The sequence below is a fragment of the Rhyacophila brunnea genome, unplaced genomic scaffold (genome assembly GCF_057557595.1).
Source record: "Rhyacophila brunnea isolate RB1 unplaced genomic scaffold, BYU_Rbru_1.0 scaffold_12, whole genome shotgun sequence".
NCBI classification, from domain to species: Eukaryota; Metazoa; Arthropoda; class Insecta; order Trichoptera; family Rhyacophilidae; genus Rhyacophila; species Rhyacophila brunnea.
The window spans coordinates 19,664,948-19,689,277 of record NW_028232774.1 but is presented as its reverse complement, the minus strand read 5'-3'; the positions used below and the strand labels follow the sequence as shown (position 1 = coordinate 19,689,277).

The 24,330-nt window shown below is 33.9% G+C and overlaps 1 protein-coding gene across 1 annotated transcript; it reads right to left on the bottom strand.

Annotated features, from left to right (window-relative positions):
- Positions 1 to 434: 434 nt before the first annotated feature.
- On the bottom strand, positions 435 to 12,502 carry IleRS-m (Isoleucyl-tRNA synthetase, mitochondrial). The gene is made up of 12 exons (XM_085940150.1): positions 12,270 to 12,502; positions 12,008 to 12,130; positions 11,045 to 11,415; positions 9,106 to 9,219; positions 7,510 to 7,712; positions 7,119 to 7,288; positions 6,100 to 6,333; positions 4,824 to 4,990; positions 4,577 to 4,715; positions 3,867 to 4,024; positions 3,419 to 3,562; positions 435 to 2,402 (listed from the first exon to the last, which is right to left on the bottom strand). The coding sequence occupies exons 1-12, from the start codon at positions 12,480 to 12,482 to the stop codon at positions 1,526 to 1,528; spliced, it is 2,913 nt and encodes a 970-aa protein (XP_085796276.1). The 5' UTR covers positions 12,483 to 12,502; the 3' UTR covers positions 435 to 1,525.
- Between the last annotated feature and the right edge of the window lie 11,828 nt (positions 12,503 to 24,330).

The window sequence follows — 24,330 nt, the reverse complement described above, 5'->3', positions numbered from 1 at the left end:
TATTATTATTGCTTTGTATTATTATTGTGCAGTCAGGCAGTCTTCATTATGTAAACGTTAATTTGTGTTGTTATGTCAAACACAAGACACGTGCGGCCATACTTGGAAGCTCAAGGTTAATACAAATATTTTCGTACGCTCTCGGTAATCTTCGACACGATCATCAGGTAAATCGTGCCAAAAATATAGGAATAGTTCCGATCCAGTCACGACTCCAGGGAATGACTCAAAAGTGACTTCACAATCGGGGGCGATTGTGGCAGATAGTCAGCCTGAGAATCTGCCAATTTAATTTGAGTTTTATAATGTTTTTAATTCATGGCAATCTGGAAAAAACACATTTCTCCTTGGCAGTCATAAAAAATCTTGGCCGGAACATTACATTATCTATAAAGGAAAATGGCCATGAAGAATAAAACACATTTGATATAACATAACAACAAAATTTATTAATATAAATAATACACTTATAACAGAGAAACTTAGTTGTAAAAAATACCAGTTTTAGTACAATATAGTATTATTCATGTATGATATTTTTATTTCCCTAATTACAGGGTTTCTCAACCATTTTCTAATAGTGACAGCGAATGTCAATAATTTTTTTGTGATAATACTAACTATGTATAGTAAAAACAAAACAATGATTTGGTTCATGGATTGTATGCGTCGTCAGCGCCACGAGTACATCGACTGCCAGGTAATTTAGTAACACTAGTAGGGGTAAACACCCGCACGCACACCAACGACCAACCGAATGATTGTTTTGTTTTTACTGTACATACCTATTATGTACATTGTGGTGATTTGTATAGTCCATTCAGAGCCTAAATAGAGATTTAACCTTTTTTTAATCACCATAATTTACCATACCTCCACTAATACTCTGCGATGTTGACCAGACACTTACATTTGCTAAAAATCTCCTAAACCTTGCTTATATCTTATTCAAACCAGCTGAACTCCGACATCTTGAAATATCATTGAATAACATTCACAGAAGATATTTGGCAAAGCTGTGAAATGTTAACATGGCTACAGCCACCAAGACTGTCAAGCGACAATAGTGTTTGAAATATTCTTAGGAGCGTATGCTCCACAACCAGATCAGCAGTGGCATTTTTCTATGAAACAGATGAGGCTGTCACTTCATCAGAAGTACAAAAATCTTAAAATCAAAGTATAAAAATCCTAGCAACACGATAAATGCTATATTTTTAACACACCATGGAAGTTTATCTTATAGGCAAAATGTTCAGAGGGGACCTGCGAATCTGTCAGCACCCCAAGGTGGCCTTAAAACCTGTCAACGCCTCGGACATTCATGGTCCTAAAGTCACCACTGCAGATCGGATATGGGAATAGAAAAGATGGTAACCTTTTCACCAATATAAAATTTATTGAATGAACTGACGATTTTACATCTGATAATGGGTTTGAAGCCGTAACAGCCATCAGCATCATAATTGCAGAAATCACAACAGTTTATTAGACAGCATCGATTATTATACCTACGATTTATTTTTTAAAGCCCTGTCAAAACTATGGAACACCTTGCACAAACCAATGAAGAATCAGCCGTATACCTTCTGCATCTTTCGCACTGTTCTTTGTCCGATTTCTCGACACTCACCGACCACTCGTCCTCGAAAGCCTTCCCTTCTTCCAGCACCACTTTCGACACCTGCAGAATTTCGCACAAGTCTCCATACAGACTAACCTCACTCTTCTGCATTACAACCAACTTATCAAAAACCTCCGGATTACATTTCAATGTCGCACAGAATTCTAGAGTATTACTGCCAGCGCAAAGTTTATTTAATTCTTTCTTAATATCTAACACACTATCCATTAGATCATTGACAAACGGCCGTTCCCAGATTGGTTTAGATACCTCACTTGTACATTGAAAGAAAGGTACTTTCTTTACTTCATCATAGAAAGGATGATGAGTCCAAGCTTCTTCTACAAGATGAGGCATAATCGGAGCCAGTTCTCGACACAGCACCAAAAGAATATTATTCAAAACCACTTGACAACTGCGTCTTTGGGATGCATCTCTATCTTCGCAATACAGCCGGTCTTTTACGGCGTGACAATATAACCCTGACACTTGATTTGTCGTAAAATTCAAAATGGTCGAACATACTTTATTATACTCCATGTTGCTATAGTAAACTTTCATCTGTGATTGAAACTCCAGTAACAAATGAAGCATGTACGAATCGAGGTATCCAAACTCTTGTTGGGTATCCATGTGTGTTTTATCTAAGTCGTTTATTGTTCCGAGTAAGAATTTTATGAGGTTACGAAGTCTTGTGACTTCTGCATGACATTCAGCGATGATGCTGTCGCTTATTACTATTTGAGAATGCTGTGTTCCGTGGCCACCCACCCACCATCTGCCAATAGACACAAATGAAAACAATAAGAATTAGAATAGATAAATTGCTACAAAAAAAATGTATGTAAGTATTATTATGTATGCGGAATTCGGGTACATAACTGCCAAATCAGTTTAATTCCAAAATATAATGACAAAATGTTAAAGATATACCCGAAAACTGCTAGGTGTACATGCAAAAACAATTGATTTCTTGTGGTTGCAACCAATTTGAATTCATGTATTGAAAGATCCTAGTAAGTATAATTAATTACTAATTACATACATATTATATGGAACATTATTATAATTTTTATATGTAAGTAAACTTTATCTTAATAAAAGTATTTCCTCTACCTTTACAAAAATTCAGTGAAACCCGATTTTACGTTTTTGATGGGACTGATAACTGATAGGAAAAACGTAAATGGGGACAATGAAAATTATTAAAAAAAAAAAAACAAACAAATTGGTTTGGAGCATATTACGAGTAATATGTCAATGTGTTCTTTCACCTTTTTGCGAATTGCCTTTTCTTGTGAACTGAAAATGATTTTCATTGCTGACACAATTATTTCAACGCATGTAAACAACAACAAAAAACAACAATAACATACAATCACTTGGGCTTGGGGCACTGCAAACATATATATTAATAAAAATGTACAGATGCTTCTAGAATTCATTTCAATGATTATTCCCATGCATTGAATTAAATGTGTTCTATTCAATCGGATTGTAACACAAAGTATTAATTTCATTTTGAATATTTCAGATGAATTGCAGGAAATTAAAATATAAAACCAGAAATTAAATGTACTTAAATGAAACAGGACTTATGACCACAGAAAATGCGAATTCCGGGCACGTAATATCGGAGTTCCACTCTATTCACTTATATTTCCCTCAAAAACAATTTTGAATAATATATTATAGGTTATTTACTGTAGAAAGCTGGTCAAGAAAATTATTAATTAACTAGAATTTTCAAATTAGGATAATAATTTTATTTGCATTATAGAAAATAGTAATGACCTTAGAGTGTCGATTCCGTAAGCAGGGTTCTTCTGAATGTCTTTTCCTCCACTTGTTATCATTTTAGGATCCACCACATTGCCGATTGATTTTGACATCTTCTTCCCCTTAGAATCAACAGCGAACCCGTGAACAAAAATATTCCTGAAAGACAACAAAATGTTCACAACAAAAACCACAACAATAGCTCTTTTGTTACAGTAAGAATTCAAAATCAGTTGAGAATTTTAACAATCAAACTGAAAGTGTTTGTCAAACAGAACAATCAATATATTCAATCAATTATTTGAAGAATGTGTCACTACCATGAAGAATCTTGTCTAGATTTTGTAAATAATTGTTTGCATTAATTGATTGTACCTCATTACAATCAGAACACTCTGATTCGATTTACAATCAGATGAATACACTACAATCTAAATAGTTGTAAATAGAATTCAATTCATACTTGTAAGGAGCGTTTCCATTGAGGGCCACGCTTGTGATGAGAGACGACTGAAACCAGCCAGTGAACTGATCCAATCCTTCCAGATAGAGATCTGCTTTCGTAGAATCCAATACTGACGACCATGATAGCCCACTGTCTAACCAAATATCCATTATATCCTGGAATATGGATATAATATTACAAAACAACTAAGGACTCAATACATTTCACAATATGCTGTCTACAGTAATTTGAATTTTTTTTTTTTTTTTTTTCGACCATGTCCGATCCTGATAGGATCATATGGACCTCCACAGAGTGGAGGTTTGTATTGACAGATTTTTTGTTTTTTTTTTTTTAAGAGAAATGGATGTCAGCCACTTGCTCAACCTATTAGGTCCATACCCTGACACACACAAATTGAAAAACAATATGTGTACTTGCCAGACCCAGGATTCGAACCTGGGACCCACGGCTTTGTAGTCCAACGCTTATGCCGCGCGGCCACCGTGGGCGTCATCATTATTTGAATTACTATTTTGTAATATGAATTACCATTTTATAATTCGAATTACCAAATTGTTCCAGTTGTATAATTGCATATTTTTATTATTGAGTATCAATTATCAGTTTTCTAGGCTTGTCTTTTACCAGTCCAAAGTCTTGGTATGGGCAAAGGTATGGGTATTTATATGTAAAATGTAATAAGGTACATAAATCAACATATTTACCATTCCTTTGGTCAGTTTGTCAGCAGTCGTATTATTTTCTTTGAGCAATGAATCGGGAACAAAACTTTCCGGTGGGGTGATCCACCAACCAGTGACACCACACTGATCAATCATTGAGCAAATATTTGCTATCAACTCTCTGTAAGAGAAAATTTAAAAAAAAATACTTATTTAATGCAGCGCTACTTTCCTTATAGACAGACTATGTTCAAAGGATGTTTATAGGATTATTATAGAGAAACATTACCTATTAATCAATGGCTTCCCATCAGCATAGACGACAGGGATAGGGGTGCCCCAACACCTTTGTCTGGAAATGCACCAATACGGTCTGCCTTGCAACTGAGTGGTCAATCCTTGGCGGTACTTGGCGCTGCTCGCTTGAGGAAAAATTTCCACATTCTCCAAAGCAGCCTTTGAATAAAATGAATTATAAATATGCCACATTGTAAAAATGGTTAGATAGTTCAAATGGGTATCATGAAAAAGGAGGAGGCATGCCGAGTAAGATAAACGGATATGACATCAGCACCATCTCTATTAGTGATAGCAAAAATAGAGCTAAATAGTCTAATTCCAAAAAGCAATAAGTCCACATTTGGTCAAAATCGAGAAAAAAATACGCACGTATTCTTTGTATAATTTTACACAATATGTATTGATCTATAAATTACAAAAAGCGCCAAGTCCGTTTTTCATATTATTCAAATCTTGGTTGATTTCGCGCGTGTTTAAGTCAACCAATAAGGGAACGTTCAATATTGAAAAGGGCGTCTCCCATGCTGTAGCATCTGGTAAACTTCTGTCAGTGCCACGGAAATATGTGCTTTATGAGGAATAAATTAAAAAGTGAAGTACAAGTAGCGCTAAGTCCAATTTTATTTTGCCTATATTTATTACATTTAAGAGTTTATCGGCTGAAACAAATTGCCATTTGGTTCTAATTTCGATATAGAATACAACGGGGGGAAAAATCTCACGTTAAAACAAATAATTGAAGCTAGAAACATAAAAATGTTGTTTCCTGAAAATATTGAATTGTGGACTTGGCGCTTTTTGTAATTAGACGCCTCATATACAAGTTAATTTGGGGGCTTATTAGATCTTTCATGGAATCACTAAAGATTTAAATAATCTAAAATATAGTACATCATTCAGACAGTCAATACTGTCAGTAAAATGATTAGGTATAACATGTGTGATGGAATCACTTCAAAGTCATTCTATATAATATTATCTCAACTCAAAAAAACATTGCTGTATGGGCAGCCAATCAAAAAGCAAAGATTTTAAAAAAGGGTCATTAAGATTCTACTAGGGCCATATGGCATTATTACAGTTATGTTATGTATCAACTTATTAAATATAAATATTGGTAATTCGGTTATTAATACATATGTTTTTAATAACTTTTGTCTCTCGATGTTTGTACTATATCTTCTAGGATACAATGATACATCCTGCTTCATTTGACGAATAGTATAAAAAATTCAGCACGTAAGCCAAGTATGTAGTAAACTCACCAAAACTTTAGGTCTTATTGCATCGGTGTCGATAAACCATTGATCCGACGCTCTGATGATGACAGGCTTCTTAGTCCTCCAATCCAGTGGATATGGATGTACAAATGTTCCGCTGAATAGCACTCGTTCTTTGACCATCTCCAGTACTTTCTTCTGGCCTTCTTTCAGGGCTTGAAGGCCGTTGAGGGAATCCATCACATCAGTGAAACATCCTTTCTCATTCACATGACAGCCCTAAAAGCATAAATTATTAATTTACAACCTAACCGCACTCTTCCAACTCAAATACTATAGATGCGACATTGTTACTGTGTATATATAAACTTTTGTATACTACTAAAAGAATGGAAAACCTGTAACGGTCAATGACCTCAGGCCTTGTCAGCATTATTTTAATAACGTAAGAATTAGCAAGTCATTTAACTATCAAATAATCGTCGCAACTAAAGCCAGCATATTCCACACGCGTGACATTCTTCGATGGAAACGCTCGAAGTTGCAATAATGTAAAGCCCTGCAGATCCCAATTGCAAGCTTCATCACCAATGACTCACAATTTACCGAATATTCATGTATATAAATAGCGGGTTATAGTTGATGGATTAGTCTTAGTACCTATCTTAATCTCAATTCGATCAGTAACCTTCGTGTCAGTCGCTCCACACTGCATGCTTTTCTACCGAGCCTCGGACCTCGGAACAGTATCATAACTTTGCCCTGTCATTTTACCATTAGACTTACTTACTCGTCAGCATTAAACTCACTCCTCCATTCATCGGAGCAACCTCCAATCTCGACTTTCATCTCCACACCTGTCACCTCCTACAGCGGTGTCTAGTCCCTTAACAACGAGACCGCTAAAACTAATTATGTAATAGCAATTAAAAAGTATTATTTTCTATGACATTGGACTCATGAGATATTCATCATTAATAAAAAGCACTGTATTTAATCAGCAAAGTAACACATCTATTAAAAGTTAACGTATATTAAATCGGTATCACAAAATATTTGCTTACTATCTTCATGTTATTCTTGAGGGCGATTAGATAATCTTCAGGTCCGTGCGCCGGCGCGGTATGAACTAGACCAGTTCCTTTTACGGCAGACACATGGTCACCTTCCAAAAATGGAAGACTGATACTTGGCTTCAGAGGATGGCTATATGACCCTGCCGATAGTACACTGCCTAGAACAGCCATAGAAATTCTTTATTAAGTCACACAGCACAATCAAATATAAAAAACGTTCCGTCGAACCTGAATAGGTATTCCGCGACAATTTGGAAAGGTTTTATACACTGCAACACATTTAAAGATCTTCTACTAAGTAGAAGTAAAACTAAAATAAGTAAGTATTTTCGAAGAGAATAGGAAATATGGAAGATTAGTTAATATGTTTTTTACCAACCTTCAAAAGTTAAAACTTGCTCAAAATTCTGTTCAAGCTTCTTGGAGAATGATTCTACTAAATCAGAAGCCACAATGAATAGGGGACCTGCAGGTGATTCACCGCGCAGCGCAGAGTATTGAAGTTCTTTCGAAAAGCAAATGGCCTGATTGCCAACCAGAGACCATGGTGTTGTTGTCCATATCACGGCTGAGAATCGATCTCTAGAATGTTGCCAACATATTAAATAAACTTAAATTATCCTACTGCACAGTTATTCAATTGTTTGCTGTAAGCTTTGAAGGAAAAGGAATACATTAAGGATGTAACAGCCAAAATTCTATTTTTAGAAGAAAGCAAAATAAAACTAATATTATATCTTCTTCTTCTTTATAATTATGTACATATTTTAAGATTTAATTATGTTGCCACCTATTTATTATTTTTATTCGTATTAGGCACGTTTTATACGTTTTGGTTAAATCCTATTTGTATAAATACCTGTTGGCAATGTCCTTCTAAACAGATGAAACCGGTTATGAACATTATTAAATCATGTGAATTATTGATAAGTAAATAGTAAAATATTCCATCAATTCATTAATATATTTACAGAAATATGAACATTTTTATTTCTAAAACTTTAAATCTATTTATCTCTTAACTAGAGAACACAAAAATAGTGGGTTCCTTTCCGCGTATGGCTGTATGAAGGTACGATTCCCAAGTGTAATATGAAATAAGCTTAAACACATTATAAAAATGTGTAATTTTCAACATTTATGTCTGTATCCTAAAATGCATTAAAGTTTGACAATAATGGTAACGACCATAATTGACCATGATTAAGTCATTAACTGAAACCACTGCATTCAAAGTCTTGGTCTATGGAAACTTGCTTTCGCATTTCTATCTTATTAATCTGTTCTGTCGTATTAATTGAAAGATTAATATATTTAATATATTATCCCAATATTTTATTCTATAATTTTTACTATGATTATTTTTTTTTACTGTTATTTCAAGGTGGAAAGACGTTAAGCTATTTATTTAACCTTTTCTACGCCTCACGATATTACTATGATAGGATCTGACAGTCCGCAGATTTTTAATTACACACGTTGAATGTAGAGCGAAGCTCTTACTAAAATCGCTGTAATATGGATATTATATTTTTTTTTGAATTATTATTAACCATGTTCTTGCTTTTTCGTACAAGGTGGTTGTTAGTAATTTTGAACAATCACAAATACCCAGACTTTGAGAAAAACACGTAAATATTGTGTCCTCGGGAATCGAACCCAGAACTCTCGGGTGGGAGGCCAGTTCCTTACGCACTGCACCACGAGAGCTGCCTACCGACAATTTGTGGCTTAGTATTTCATAATTATTCAAACAAATGTCATTGTGTGTTTAATTTTTTAGATTATGCAAATCAATCGACAGCTGCTAGTAATTTGAATTTAAAGTCGGACAAGATAACTCGCAAAATTTGAATGAGCGGTCTGTCGATCACGGCCTCATAGAGCAAGAATACTCGCTGAAGGTATAGAACCGGTTAAGAAGCAAAATAAGAATTTTTGTTGTTTCTATGAATTATTTAAATTATTGACTTACTTTGGAGCCATATTTTTCAGCTTCTCAGGCACAGAAACTAACGGCAGTTCTAGGAAAACTTCAGTACTTTTATATTCATTGTCATATTCTAATTCGGCTTCTGCTAATGCGGAACTGTAAGAAATAATATAAAAAAATGCTGAGGAGACTGGTAAAGTTTTCACACCCATATTATGAACTATACAATGTGCGGTATCTTTCATACAACAAACTTTATACATGATTTAATGATTAAAAAGGCCAGAGCATCTTGAACATTCATGTCTGTAGTCCAAATAAATACGTTATATAAAAAAATAATGTTAAATTTACTCAGAACTTGAAATCCAATGGTTAAATTTCTAATGAGTAACAGGACATCTTGGTTTCTGTGCTAACAAAGGTTGGATACTATGGTTGCTACTATGATGCAGCTATTTTAAACAATTTGACAGTGTTGTAAGTGAATTATTTAAGAAGGTATAATAATTATAAATTCCTTTTTCTACTAACATTCCATCTTCATTCTATCTTCCCTTCGATTGATTAATTGAAACATTTGAGAACTACATACAATATGCCTGATTTAATTAAGTTTTCTGTTTTTCATATAATTTATTAACATTTATTTATACATTGTTAATTCAACGATACTTATCTGTTATGTATATAATATTCAGGCAGTTTTCGCTAGGGATTCGAACTCACATCTTTCACTTTTCAGGTAATGGCTTAATCCATTACACTACCAATCCAACAACTATTCTTGTGAATAATAAAATTACGAATAACTATTCTATCTGAAGTGTTTCAAATTTTCAACTACCAACGTTGTAATTAAGATTCACAATAATATGCTTATATTCATTGTTTAAGTTTAAAGTCAACCTAGATAATCCATATTTACATTACAGTTTTATTTGTCCACTGACGTCATTATGTAATCGCTCATGTAATGTAACATGATACAACCCGAGCATTACAGCAGTCAGTGTAGCGAGCTGAGCCGAGCGCCACATGCTCCACTGACTGTCGCTTTTACTCGCCACGAATGTTACAGTACATGGAAATGATACAGGTCAGTCGCTAACTTTAGTTTTTGAGCACATAGTGAGTATTGTAGAATCAATGATGATATTTATGTACTCTATAATTATAATTCTCTATTGTACAATTATGCAAAAAGAGTCTAGGACGATTTGGCACCGGACAACTGGACGCCACGGAATGAGAACGTGAATAGACGTTAGGTACTTATAGGTACTTTAAAAAAAATATTCAATATTATTATTTATATTTCAATGATTATTATTATGATTTAATAGTTCGTGAGAATGTAAATATGCAGACATAAACAATGATTCAATCGTGCATATGTTTAAGTTCCAACGAAAAAAGAGTTTTTTATTTTATATAAAGCCTTAGGCGTGGTAATTCTCAATCCGCGATAAAGAATACATTATGTTGAGAGTAAAATGAATTCAAACTACTAAGTAGTAGATAGAAACTGATTAAAATACCTCGTCTACACGTGTCTACGACAGTGCGGCGTCCAATTGTCCAGAGGCCAGTCATCCCATTCCCTGCAAAAATCACCTAATTCTTTTTCGTGTTTAATGAAAGACCTGGGTCCCAAGATGAGTGAAGATAAAATTTATTAAAAAAAACACCAAAAGCCAATGATTAAAAAGTAATTGTGGTGTTTATCGCTACATAATTCGACTTAACACCAATCCCACATAATCCCAACTCCATTCATTTCCACGTTCACATATATTAATCCTTTCAACGCGGACGGCACACCTGTTGTACACTAATTAATTGGCCATTCGTTATAATTAGCATGTTATTTAAATGCGGCAATTAAATAGTAATTAAAAGCTCCGCAGTCAATAAGTTAAAGCAAGTATCCCAACACATCGCTAGTTTGAATATAAAATCATTAGCAAAATATACTCACTGGGATGATGGCGACCAATATACTGGTTTCATAGCTCTATAGATTAATCCTTTCTCGTACATATCGTAGAACCGATTCAATTGATTTTTAACATAAGATTTATCCAGTGTATAATAACACTGTTCATCCCAGTCAGCCATGATTCCCCACGATTTAAACACATCTCTCTGTTTTTCAGCTGTGTCCAACGCAAATTTCTGGGCGATCATTCTCAGTGGAGCGGGATCCAACGTTTCATGGGAAGACATGGGTCTCTTCCCTTGATTAAGGGCTTTCAGTTCAATAGGAAGCCCATGACAGTCCCAACCGGGAATATAATGGACTCGTTCGCCTTTGATGACATGCCACCGGGTAGTGATGTCTTTTAATATCTGGTTAGCCACATAATAAAAATATTTATTTATTATTTATATATTATTTATCATTACTTCAATTGCTATATTGAGACTTCAATTCCACTTTTGACTAGACTTGGAAAGACTGAGACTACCAGCGTACAAGTGGACATTCGACTCTTAACCAGTTAAATCACACAATATGTATAAAATATCAATAAAGAAAATATAAGTCGTTCGAAGGAAGGATGTCTGAAAATTAAAAAAGCCTTCACAAAGAAATTGTGTTTTGCTTTTGAAGAGAAAGTTTACATCCTAAGTCCTTTTATTCTTAATCCCAAATTGACATCTATTTATTTTATTTGATTTTGATATGTAATATTGTTAATATTTGTTTATTATTTTATTTACATTTGTTTAATTGGCAACATTAAAGCCCTTTATTACTTGAATTAAAAGTAGCTATATAGGTAATTAAAAAATTGTAATCAAGGTGTAATATTGAAAAGACCTTGTTGATTTATGGTGACATAAAATGACTGGATTTTATTTAATCTTTCATATTCTTTTTAATGTATCATAAATAATCATAATATCAATGTTAATAGAAACTCTATATATACATTACCTTGTTAATAGCATGGCCTATGTGAACATCACCGTTTGCATAAGGAGGTCCATCGTGAAGAACAAAATCGGGACCTTTCAAATTTTCTCTTTGCCAGCAGTATAATCCAGCGAAATTCGATGACTAAAAATTAAATAACAGCATTTTTACATAATAATAAATTAATCGGAAATATCCATAGTAGTAACCCTTCTCAAAACCTTATGAATATCGGGTAATATGAAGTAGAATACAATAAAATAATATATATTTTCAAGTTAACCTTATAAATTTCGCTGTCAACTTCGACTCGTTTTGACGGTTTGTAACGTGCAGCAAATTTAGTTTGAGGAAGTAAAATTGTGTTTGAATAGCTTGAGGCCTTTTTAAGGACGCGTTCTTGAGAATATTGTCTACATTTCCAGTCATTATATTTGAAAAAATTTATACTATTTAAATACCCGCTCCGGCGAACTGTCAAACTGGCAGCAGCCATCTTTCTAAAATAAATAGACAATCCATAGGCATTATACCTATTTTAGATGCTGCCAACTTGCCATTAGTGATTAAACCTCTCTATTGCATTATAATAATATTTTAAAACAAGTTTTCAAAAAATGTACCTACCTCCTCTATAAGGATTAAGAAATCAGAAAGTTTTAGATTAGATGTAAAACAATGATAAACACAAATCGTAAATTCGTAATCAACTAGGTAGGTAGATGGGAACTTTCCCTTAATCCATGAATCAGTGTTGAAAAAACTGATATATAGTTGTAATTTCGTTAACTTACTTTGAAAAGGTTCTAACTGACATTTCGGCCTAAAATGACTTTTTGATGTGAAAAGGTTCTATCATATACGGTCATTTCAGAGTCATCTATTAATTGTCAAATATGGGAATTAGCAGTATGCCGGAGTTCTATCTACATGTCTTTTTATATTGAAAATATGACCATTCCCAATTTCAAACACTCAGCTCAAAACATGATCAAGTGCAATTAGAACCTTTTCAAAGTAAGGTAACGATTTATTAAAATTCTAAATAAGCTCAATGATAATAGTGTAGTGAAACAGTAGACGTGAAACCATCACTCGAACACTCAAACTAGAAAGCCACATAAATAATATTGTGACCTCACTGGAATTCGAACCTGTTGCCCCGGGTAAATGCCCAATGCCTTATATACACTAGGGCATGGTTGCTAACAATAGAATAATTATTAAATACCTATGATTTTTTTAAGAACGCTATTTTGATACAATGGACTAATTTGGGTGAGGGGGTGTCCGTTAAAGCTGAAAGTTCGCTATATAAAAACACAAACAAAATCCTGTTTATTCGTCTTGGGATGATATCCAGACACTCCTGTTGTAAAATGACGTTGATGTTCGATGTAGACGCACTTGCTTTTGGTAATCCTGCTTTGAAAAAAGAATCAAGTTTCAACTCTCTAAATTTACGAAAATTCATGTCATATAATTGAACTTCACTATCTGACGAAGTCAATAAAATATGTTATTAGATTATCATGCCAAGAACATTGTTTACAAGCGTTTTTAACAATTTACACATTTGTGCGGATATTTTCATCCGTTATATCGATGTTCTACTGTACAGATATATAAATATAATACACAATGACATTGATAATACATATACAGCCCAAGTAAACTATACCGTAGGAACCTGTGTAAAAAAGGTTAATATTTATGATAGGCAAGGCACATGGCCCCCACAAAGGGAGGGCTGACAGGACTCTAGTCTGGGGGCCCTGCGTGACGCGTCTACCTTAATAAGTGAGATGAACACACATCACAATAATTTTTTTCTAATGGTAAAAAGTCGCCTGCGGCGTTAGTTTACTACAAGAGTATTACAATTTTAAAATATGTGGTTGCGTGATGGAACTTATGATTATTGTGTGTCGATATTCGACAACTCATTTTGGTATTCAATAATACAAAAAATCGCTAAAAATACAATGAATACCCTTAATTTTTACCTGAAACACCATTTTGGAAAACGCTTTTTAAGAGGGTCACACTGTCTTTAACCCTGCGATAGGTAGGGGGCCCCGCCAAAGATCCTGGCCTGGGGGCCTGCTTCAGGATATGGAGGCCATGGCAAGGCAATAATATTAAATTTATATTATACTTATGGTAGTGAGGTATGCAAGAAGTTTGCGATATTAAGCTGTATAGTGTAGATTACTATATTGTCTTATGGTCACTATCGCCAATAGTGTATACATAGGTTTTGCTACATCGGCTCCCCTCCTGCTCGTACGTGTTACATGCCTGAACTATATTGTTTATAATATATATTATTTTTAACACTACAACAGGCCATGGGCCCAATGACGGTAGTAGAAACAAAACGATCACATTAACAAACAGGTTTTTCAAAAACCACATAAATATAAATTACTTATGAACTCCCTGGAAATGGAACCTAGAGCTCACGGCCCACCGATGGGAGCCCAGTGGATTATTCACTTGGACCACAAAGGTCGCCTTATCTAACTGAGGTGTGATACATTTGTACTAATAAATCGTATCACCGTTCTATTTCTACACAGTAAAGGAACTCTCTTATTAAAATGAAAGAAGTATTAAGTCTAGATTATAAGATGCTTTTTATCATAGGTTGCGAAGATAATGGCTCACCACCAATTACTGTAGAAATATTATAATTTGTTCAATGGGTCTATTTTATACACAAGACGGCTATCGATGGTAGTTTATCATAGTTACGTATTGTGGCGGTTAATTGTTACAATAAGTTAATCGTCTAAACCAGGGGTTCCCAACCCCGTGCCCTCGGGAACGATTCGTATGTGCCCGCCACTATTCGACAGAGACGTGACGGCAGTCATGTGCTCGTACCGTCCCGATTGCTTCGGCGATCATCGGCTCAGTTTGGATTTTTGGCGTGTACAAGGAGTGATGTGCAAATAGCATTCCCCGCCTGGAACCGCGTTGTTGTCATTGTCATTGTGATTGCGATTGCTGCCCCGTTCGGGTCGCGACAGTTAGCTAGGAGACATCTTCGTCTGACGAAACACGAATTAGGAGTTTTGATATTCCTTATATATAGTTCTAAAATGAGTGGACCGAGTAAAAGACAACGAACCTATAATTTTAACACTGACTGGGAGGAATCATATTGTTTCTTTAATGTGAAAAATAAATGCGTCTGTGCCGAAAAAACATAATGTTGAACGACACTTTCAGACAATTCATGCCACATTTGATGTGAATTATCCAGTTAAATCTGAAGTAAGAAAGAAAAAAATATGTCAACTAAAATCAAGTCTAACTGCACAACAGACTGTTTTCACTAGACATGTGGGAAATTCTAAAAAGGCCACCATTGCTTCTTTCAAAATTTCTCACATGCTCGCAAAAATGAAGAAACCTTTTATTGATGGTGAGTTGTTTAAAAAACTATTTTTGACTGGTGCCGATTGTTTGTTTGATGGATTTTCTAACAAACGTGAGATTGTCTCAGCAATACAAGACTTACAGTTGTCAAATAATAACACCGTCACAAGAAGAATATATGCAATTTCAACAGGCAACAGATTTTTGCAGTTTACAGATATCGAGCCAATTGTTTCCTTCTGTATCAATTCTTTTACTTGCCAAATAAATGTAATGGAAATGGCCGCATGTATTGCAGATTTTGTTCAAGGTAAGACAAAAGAACTAGAGTTAGAAATTTTGGAGCTTAAGAATGATATTTTGCTTAAATCCTTAATATCAGAGGACTTTTGGAATACAGTGGACAGAGAAAAGTTCCCATTTTTGAAAAAAACGGCATATAAAATTGAATCATTTTTCGGTTCGACATATTTATGCGAATCATTGTTTTCAAACATGAAGTTAATAAAATCAAGATATAGTTCTCGACTCACCGATGAGCATCTTTATGATTATTTGCTAACATGATTATCGATACTCTCCTAATTATGAGGCACTGGCCAATGATATGCAATGCCAAAGATCACATTGACATATTGATATTCTATTTTTTTATAAAATGTTTTCTTTGTATTTGTGTTTTTTGTTTACGTTTTGTAAATACATTTCTCTGTGTGTGTGCAATTTGAATAATAGTTTTATTATTTTGAAACTTGTTTATTATTTATTAATAAATTATGAATATAAGAAAATAAATTATGGGAAAATGAGAAGTTATGGAAGGAGTTTGTCGATTAAAAATAGGTGGTGCCCGCCACCCTACCGATATTTTAGAATGTGCTCTAGAGTACAAAAAGGTTGGGAACCCCTGGTCTAAACCATGGGTCGCCAACCTTTTCAGCAGCTGGGCCAGATTCTAAAAATGAGACTTCCTACCAAGCCGCACAACTGATTTTTTTATTATACAAAACAAAAAAGAAATATATTATCTCCTATATATTATTATACTAAGAGATTTTGGAAAATTCACTAACAGCTCATTTAAGCGACATTTTATTGTTATTTTTACATCTTCATTTCAAAATGTGCGCTACAGATTCATCTACCGTTTGAATTGACCACATTTCAGAAATTGTCAATGATTTTACAGGTACGTGACGTTTATATCCGATATTTTCATACCGTATACGATTCGCCATATTTCATTTAACGTACAGCAGAATGACGTCTTCGTCGCTTAAGACCTTCTCATCCTTTAATTGACAAACGGAATCGATTATTTTTATTCAAATATCGTAATGTAGGCATTGGCGCACTTTTTTCCGGTGAAAAAACCATAATTTTGGTACAATTCACTACGTATAATATCTTCTGACAGCGGCGTGCGCCACTGTCCGACAATTCATAGATAATGTGATATTCCAAATTTGATTTTTTTAAATACTTCTTTGTGGCTGTTCACTCAATCTTTTTTTATTGAATAATTACCATAATTACCTAGGCTACTAATTTCCATAGACCAGAATATAGTCATATTAAACTAACAAAGTTGCCATTGCAAACAATGAAAGAAATTAATACGAATTGTTATAGTCATCAAAATGTATGATATTGTATAATATCTACCTATTTTTATCGTCCCTATCATCATCAATCTTGACCTATCCACTGCTGGATGAAGGCCTCCTCAGCCTTATTCTACTCCTTACTTACACATGAATTGTTATATTTATCAAAATCAGTGATATTATATTATTATCTACCTATCTATATATAATGCCATTATTATCACGAGCCTCAATAAATCCACTGCTGGATGAAGGCCTCTCTACGTTGATTGTATTCTTGACAGTATTGAATTTCTATTGTTATTTATCTACATATTCATATTCATATCGTCATCATAATCATCATCATCAACAACCAGGATCAATCCACTGCTGGATGAAGAGTTCCGCAACCTGATTCTACTACTATTGGTTTAACAAATTTGTGATATTATACATATTTCTATCCATCTTATCATCATCGACTTGAACCAATCCACTGCTGGATAATGGCCTCCCTAGCCCGAATCTACTCCTTTCTGTCATATGAATTGCTGTATTTATCAAAATCGTTGATATTATATTTATCTACATATTCATATTGTCATCATCATCATCATCAACCAGTATCAATCCACTGCTTAATAAAGACCTCCATAGACTGATTCTACTCCTTTTTGTCATATGAATTTCTGTATTTATCAAAATCGGTGATATTATATTTATCTGCATATTCATATCGTCATCATCATCATCATCACATCGACCTGAACCAATACACTGCTTAATAAAGACCTCCCTAGCCTGATTTTACTCCGTTCTTTCATATGAATCCCTGTATTTATAAAAATCGGTGATATTATATTTATCTACATATTCATATCATCATCATCATCATCAACCAGTATTAATCCACTGCTTAACAAAGACCTCCCTAGCCTGATTCTACTCCTTTCTGTCATATGAATTTCTGTATTTATCAAAATCGGTGATATTATATAAATCTACATATTCATATCATCATCATCATCGACCTGAACCAATCCACTGCTTAATAAAGACCTCCCTAGCCTGATTTTACTCCGTTCTGTCATATGAATTGTTGTATTTATCAAAATCGGTGATATTATATTTATCTACATAATCATATCGACATTATCATCATTATTATCATCGTCATCATCGACCTGAACCAATCCACTGCTTAATAAAGACCTCGCTAGCCTGATTCTACTCCTTTCTGTCATATGAATTTCTGTATTTATCAAAATCGGTGATATTATATTTATCTACATATTCATATCGTCATCATCATCATCATCGACCTGAACCAATCCACTGCTTAATAAAGACCTCCTTAGCCTGATTCTACTCCTTTCTGTGATATGAATTTCTGTATTTATCAAAATCGGTGATATTACATTTATCTACATATTCGTATCGTCATCATCATCAACCAGGATCAATCCACTGTTGGATGAAAGGTTCCGCAACCTGATTCTACTACTATATTATACCTATTTCTATCGTCGTTATCATCGTTCACCTGAACCCATCTACTGCTGGATAAAGGCCTTCCATGCCTGATTCTACTCCTTTCTGTCATTTGAATTGCTGTATTTATCAAAATCGATGATATTATATTATATCTATTTATATTTCCATTATCATTATGAGCCTGAATCAATCCACTGGTGGATGAAGGCCAATTTAAGTTGTTTGCATTTCTGTCGGTTATATGAATTGCTATATTTATCAACATTGCTGATATGAGTCGTATAGTATCAAAAGTAGAACTGTCGCATATATGTCGAAATTGAACTAAGTATGCCACATTATTCCTCGGATCATAATGTATGACTAGCAATATAATATTCGAATTAAAATCATATCTGTGTGGTATAAAATCGTGAAAGAAAATAGGGCTTGGTATCAAAGTTAGAACTGTTCACGTCTTTGGAAACACAAGTAGAACTGTTCGGTTTCGACCAATCACAGAGTTGCCCTAAGTGACGTCACAATATGCCCGCTCATACATATCGTTCAGTTGTGACTGTTGACATGCCGTGTTTAAAGTTGAGTTTTTTATGGTTTTTTTTACCAAAACATATAAATACTGATGGCTAGTCCCCTCATGGAGTACCAACCAACACCAGTAATAATAAACAAAGGTCGCAAGAGAAGCAGAAATCCTGAAAAATGACCTGAAGTTGGCAGGTCAGTGCGTGTAAAATCCATAGGCGTATATCAAATGTTTTGAAAATATTACTTATTAAATATTTTAATTTTATTTTATTTATCCAAATTTAAACTATTTCAAAAACATAGTGCTAATTCTTTTTCATCCTCCGAAGAATGAAACCTCAGTTGAAATATTTCCTATAAGGATAAACCGCTCCTGATTCATTAAATAAAGTGGATTTTAGTACAATTGTTTTTATGAAATTTTATATTATTAAAACTAGATTAAAACAATGTCTTCCCTCTCCACCAACAATAATAGTTTCTATAATTATTTGGATTGTTTTTGTTCACTTTTTGTTTGTTTTCTTAAATCTTTTATTTATTTTCTGTGAACTGATTATTTCATTCCTTTTTTCTTATCGATGACATATTAAGAAAAGAAATATGAAGCGTTCAAAACGTTAGGGGAATGTTTTAGTCCAGGTAGAGAATTTATATCGATCAGACTACGGGAAACTAAAGACTATTATACAAGAAAAACAATAACATTGATACGATTCGTCCATTTACAGTTGCAAAAAGGTTTCCAAGTGAAAGAAATTTTTGAATAAATTATTAACTAAGCATTATGGGCCACAATGGTAAACTTTACCTAGGTACTCTCCAATTCTATAAAAAAAAACATTTGATGAAAATAACTCCCAGAATAATTTCCGAGATTCGGGGGACGTGAACTTAGGTGAAATACAAGATGACATTCTAAATGAACTTATAGTATAGATTTTATTCCGTTATTATTCTTAATACCTAATACATTGGAAAATATGTCCTATTTTCTTTATTATAAAATATGTCATACAATAATATCTCTGTCTCCCTGTATGTTTATGGTTTCATGTTATTTTTTTAATACCCACAATATTTAATCAATTTAAAATTAAAGTATTATAAATTTTATGTAGGTACCTATTAAAATTGAAATCAATAAATAAAAAAATACAATATTTTTATAATAATGATGTACTGCACTGGTAAATTTGAACTACTTCTTAGTGACGTCATCCACAATTGTTTGGGATCAAATACAGAACGTTACACAACCTTGGTAACAAAGACAGAACTGTATAGTATGTGAATATCAAATGTAGCACCTTCACTTTTAAAACATGTATATTTAATTATTTACAACAATCAGAATTCTGACATACGTAAATTCTGTTGTGTATTTCTAATTTCTAAAAGTAGAAAAATATTTTATGCTTTTATAAAACTCAAAAATCCAACAAAGCATTTTTCGTAATTTTCTCGAAACGATGAATAGTGCACAGTTCTACATATGATTCTATACGACTCATATTATATTTACCCATTCAAAATATCGTCATTATCATCATCAACCAAGATCAATCCACTGCTGAACGAAGGTTATACCAACATAATTCTACTCTTCTTGGTCATATAAACTGCTATATTTTTTCAAAATTTGTGATTTTATATACCTACCCATTTATATCGTCATTATCGTCATCAACCTGTATGAATTCACTGCTGGATGAAGGCCTCTTTAAGCTGATTCCACATCTTTAGGTCTTATAAATTCCTATTCTTATCAGAATTGGTCTAGAATAGACTCAGATATAATATGTATTGCAGTGTTGCCAACCGTACTATAATTATAGTACAATACTATAATTTTGATTCGGTGAAAAATGTAAAATACTATAATTTGAAGGGATTCAAGACGACAAATGTTTCTGTACTATATTTTTATCAGAAATACTATAATTTTTACTGCTTTGTACTATAATCAGCATATAAAAAGATGGCAACACTGATGTATTGCTTTATTATTTATCAACATTTGTCGAGATATGAATATCCCGCACCGGGAAACTATATTGTTTAAGGTTAATTTTTAAATCAAAATATGATTTTAAAATATTATTCTATGGTTGCAAGCATTTATTTTTTATAGACAATGAAACAAAATAATGTTTAAATTCATTTTTTATGCTGCTAAACTTTTTCTATTTTGTAAATGGGACCGGAAAGAGATTAATATTTGCGTTATATTGGATCGCTATTTATGATAATCACAATTGAGATGTATAATTAATTATCATATTTAATGCACATACCTACACACATATTGTATTAAAATTAAAATGTGAGTGGTAGCAATCGGCGATTGCCAGCTGTTCTGCTAGGCATAGCAGCCTGAAATGGTGTCAGACGATATTGTGAAGGCTAGACTCCAGAATAGACTACGCATATGACTCCAAATTTGTATTGGCAGTGACGACATGCAAATCGTAAAACTGACAAATCAGCGAAATGTTAAACTGTCTGACGCGAATGAAAATCCATCCCGAAGAGAAAACTATGGCGCCGTCTATACATACTTTACAATTATATTAAAATCCAACACCATGTCATTATGACGAAAAGCTGTCTGCAAGACCTAGCGAGACAGACTGGCGAGAGCCAGCTGGGTCAGCTAGTATTATATATATTAATAAAATAAAACAAAAATGAGAATCAAACATATTTATTAGATTAGACTTTTTTTAAATAATAAAAAATAAACAAAATAATATAAAAATAATAAATTTTAGTGAGAAGTTTAATTTTGTGTGGCAGAACTAAGTGCATTAATATCTATATCGAGTGAGGTTGTTCCTACACGCAAACAGTTTTCCAAATGCACATCAGAGAGAGAGAGTGTTCTCACTCAGGATTTGATATGCTTCATCCGAATAAAAAGCTGTTCACAAGTGTAAGTGTCAAAGTCATCATTAGAGCATGTTTGTAAAATGCAGGATATTTCTCCTTGCCCAGATATGTTTTGTAAAACTCTTCTAAACCAACCTGATGGAATTTCTCCTTTAACTGTTCATCGCAACATATTTCACAATATTCCATTTGTAAATTTCCTTTAATAAATTCACATCTACAGAGAATGGCGTTGCAAATGCAGCAAAAAGCACACAATGCTTTTTAAAATCTTAAGCCAATATCGAATCTCAATTTGCGAAATTAGCACAACTAGCGGCAGCATTTATAATTGTTTTTATTTTCTCACTGCTCCACGGGCCACAAGTTGACACCGAGTGGGCCGCATGCGGCTCGCGGGTTGGCCACCCATGGTCTAAACTGTCAATAAGTGGCATGTTTTAACAGCCTCTCTCTTGGCTGTGTTAACTTTTAGAGCGAGATAGACAGTTTAGACGGCTAACTTATGATAAACTAGTCGATAGCCGCCTTGTGTATAGAATAGACCCATAAGTGGGTAATTCCAAAACATTGTAAATATGATGTTTTGTACTAATTGCATGCTGGTAGTTAAAAACTTACTTTACAATGATTTTTTGATAAAAAAATATATTTATTGCATTCAAATGCTAAGTACCTACCCACGCACGTTCTTGCTCGATCGAACATGTTGACTTTGAAGCATGTTCGTCGTTGCGTCCACACGCTCGAGCAGCTCGACACAAGACGCTCAGTCAAAGCGCACACGTAGAGCCATGCTCAAGCGAATTTCTGTTGAGCATCGAGCAAGAATTACGGACCTTGAATCTTTTTCGTATTGAGCCGTTTGCTCGATATCGTACAAAAAAGCATCGAGTGAGATGGTACACACGTTGAGACGTTCGAATGAGCTTAAACCATCGAGCAAGAATGTGCGTGTACTTAGCATTATAGCGCCTGTACACGTGCATGGAATTACTGTCGGCAATAGTGCTTATTTTAAACTATCGTGACAATAACTATTCACACATAAAAGTGCTGACTGTCTCTCCAATCTCATTCTTCAAGAGTAAGCGAGATGCGATGTTGTCATTTTACACTACCATTTGACCTGACGTATTGAAAATCGGTTAACTTCAAAATGAGTAGTTCGTTTTTTTACTGGCAGGTTCACCATTATTGTTCTACTGCGCAGGCGCAGATCTTACTTGTGCATAAAAAATCAGCACAATTCAGAAGCTTCCAAACTTGTTTGATTCATGCACGCAATCTTGCCAACTGCAGGATAATACATGTTTCCCCATACATTTTATTACTGTGCACAGTAAATCCATACATGTGTAAACGGGGTATTATTCTATACAAGAAGCGATTTGTAAATAATTGAAGACTGACAATTATCAGTTTGATATTTTCTAACGTACCCTATTTAAAATAATAACAAAGTGGTCAGTTTCCAAAAGATCTTTTATTTTTTCTTATAATTTACTTAAGTATACTAATAATAAAAGTCAATCTTAAAGGTAATGAATACCCAAAAAGATTAACAAGTACGTGCGACATTTCGTGCACTATTACCGCTGAAAAGAACAGCTTTCATCTGTTCATTACATTTTTTTTGTGTGTTATGGTACGTTTACATTTGACACTAATATCGTCATATTTATGTATGACACCATATTCACTTAAGTGTAAACAGTAAGTATATTTGTATCTGCCACTTATTTTGCGTGTGTCGACTCTCACCTACCACTTATTCAATCTACTTATATACGCAAATGTAAACACCGCGTTTTCGACAAGTTCGAACTTGGAGCGATATATCACCGAAGTTGGACCACCGTCTACTTTTATGTCAAGTACCTGACACAATATTCGTAGTTTGACAGGTACATAGTGAATTGCATATGTATATTTCTAAAACAACGGACAATCAATAATCATAGGTACACCATAAATGTATGCCCAACGTTTACGTTAATAAATGTACTGTAGCGATCTGTCAAAAATCATAGACAATGAGAAATAAATCGGATGTGCCGTGTTCTATGGATTTTGTTCGAAAATAAAATATCGCTTGTTCTCGGCACATACGATTAATTCTGATGCACTCTGTGAAGAAAAAATGCGCTTCAAATGGTATTACCTAATTCATTTTGGCCCACACCTGCACTCGTATTAGGTACGATAATATTATATTGAATATGCAATGACGATCAAGTGCTAGATATCGCAATGTTACTGTTAATCGTTCTTCTACGCATTTCTGAATTGTGTGTCTTGTTTTTTGGCAAAAGGTCCAATCTTGCAAACTAAAGTTCACAAATTGAGTTGGATCTTCGATTTTAAACTCTGACATTAAACGGAAGGCACCTAGTTCTTCTCGTCGCTGAATCCATTCCCGCACCCATCTAGACCATTTTTTCCTCCTTTTTG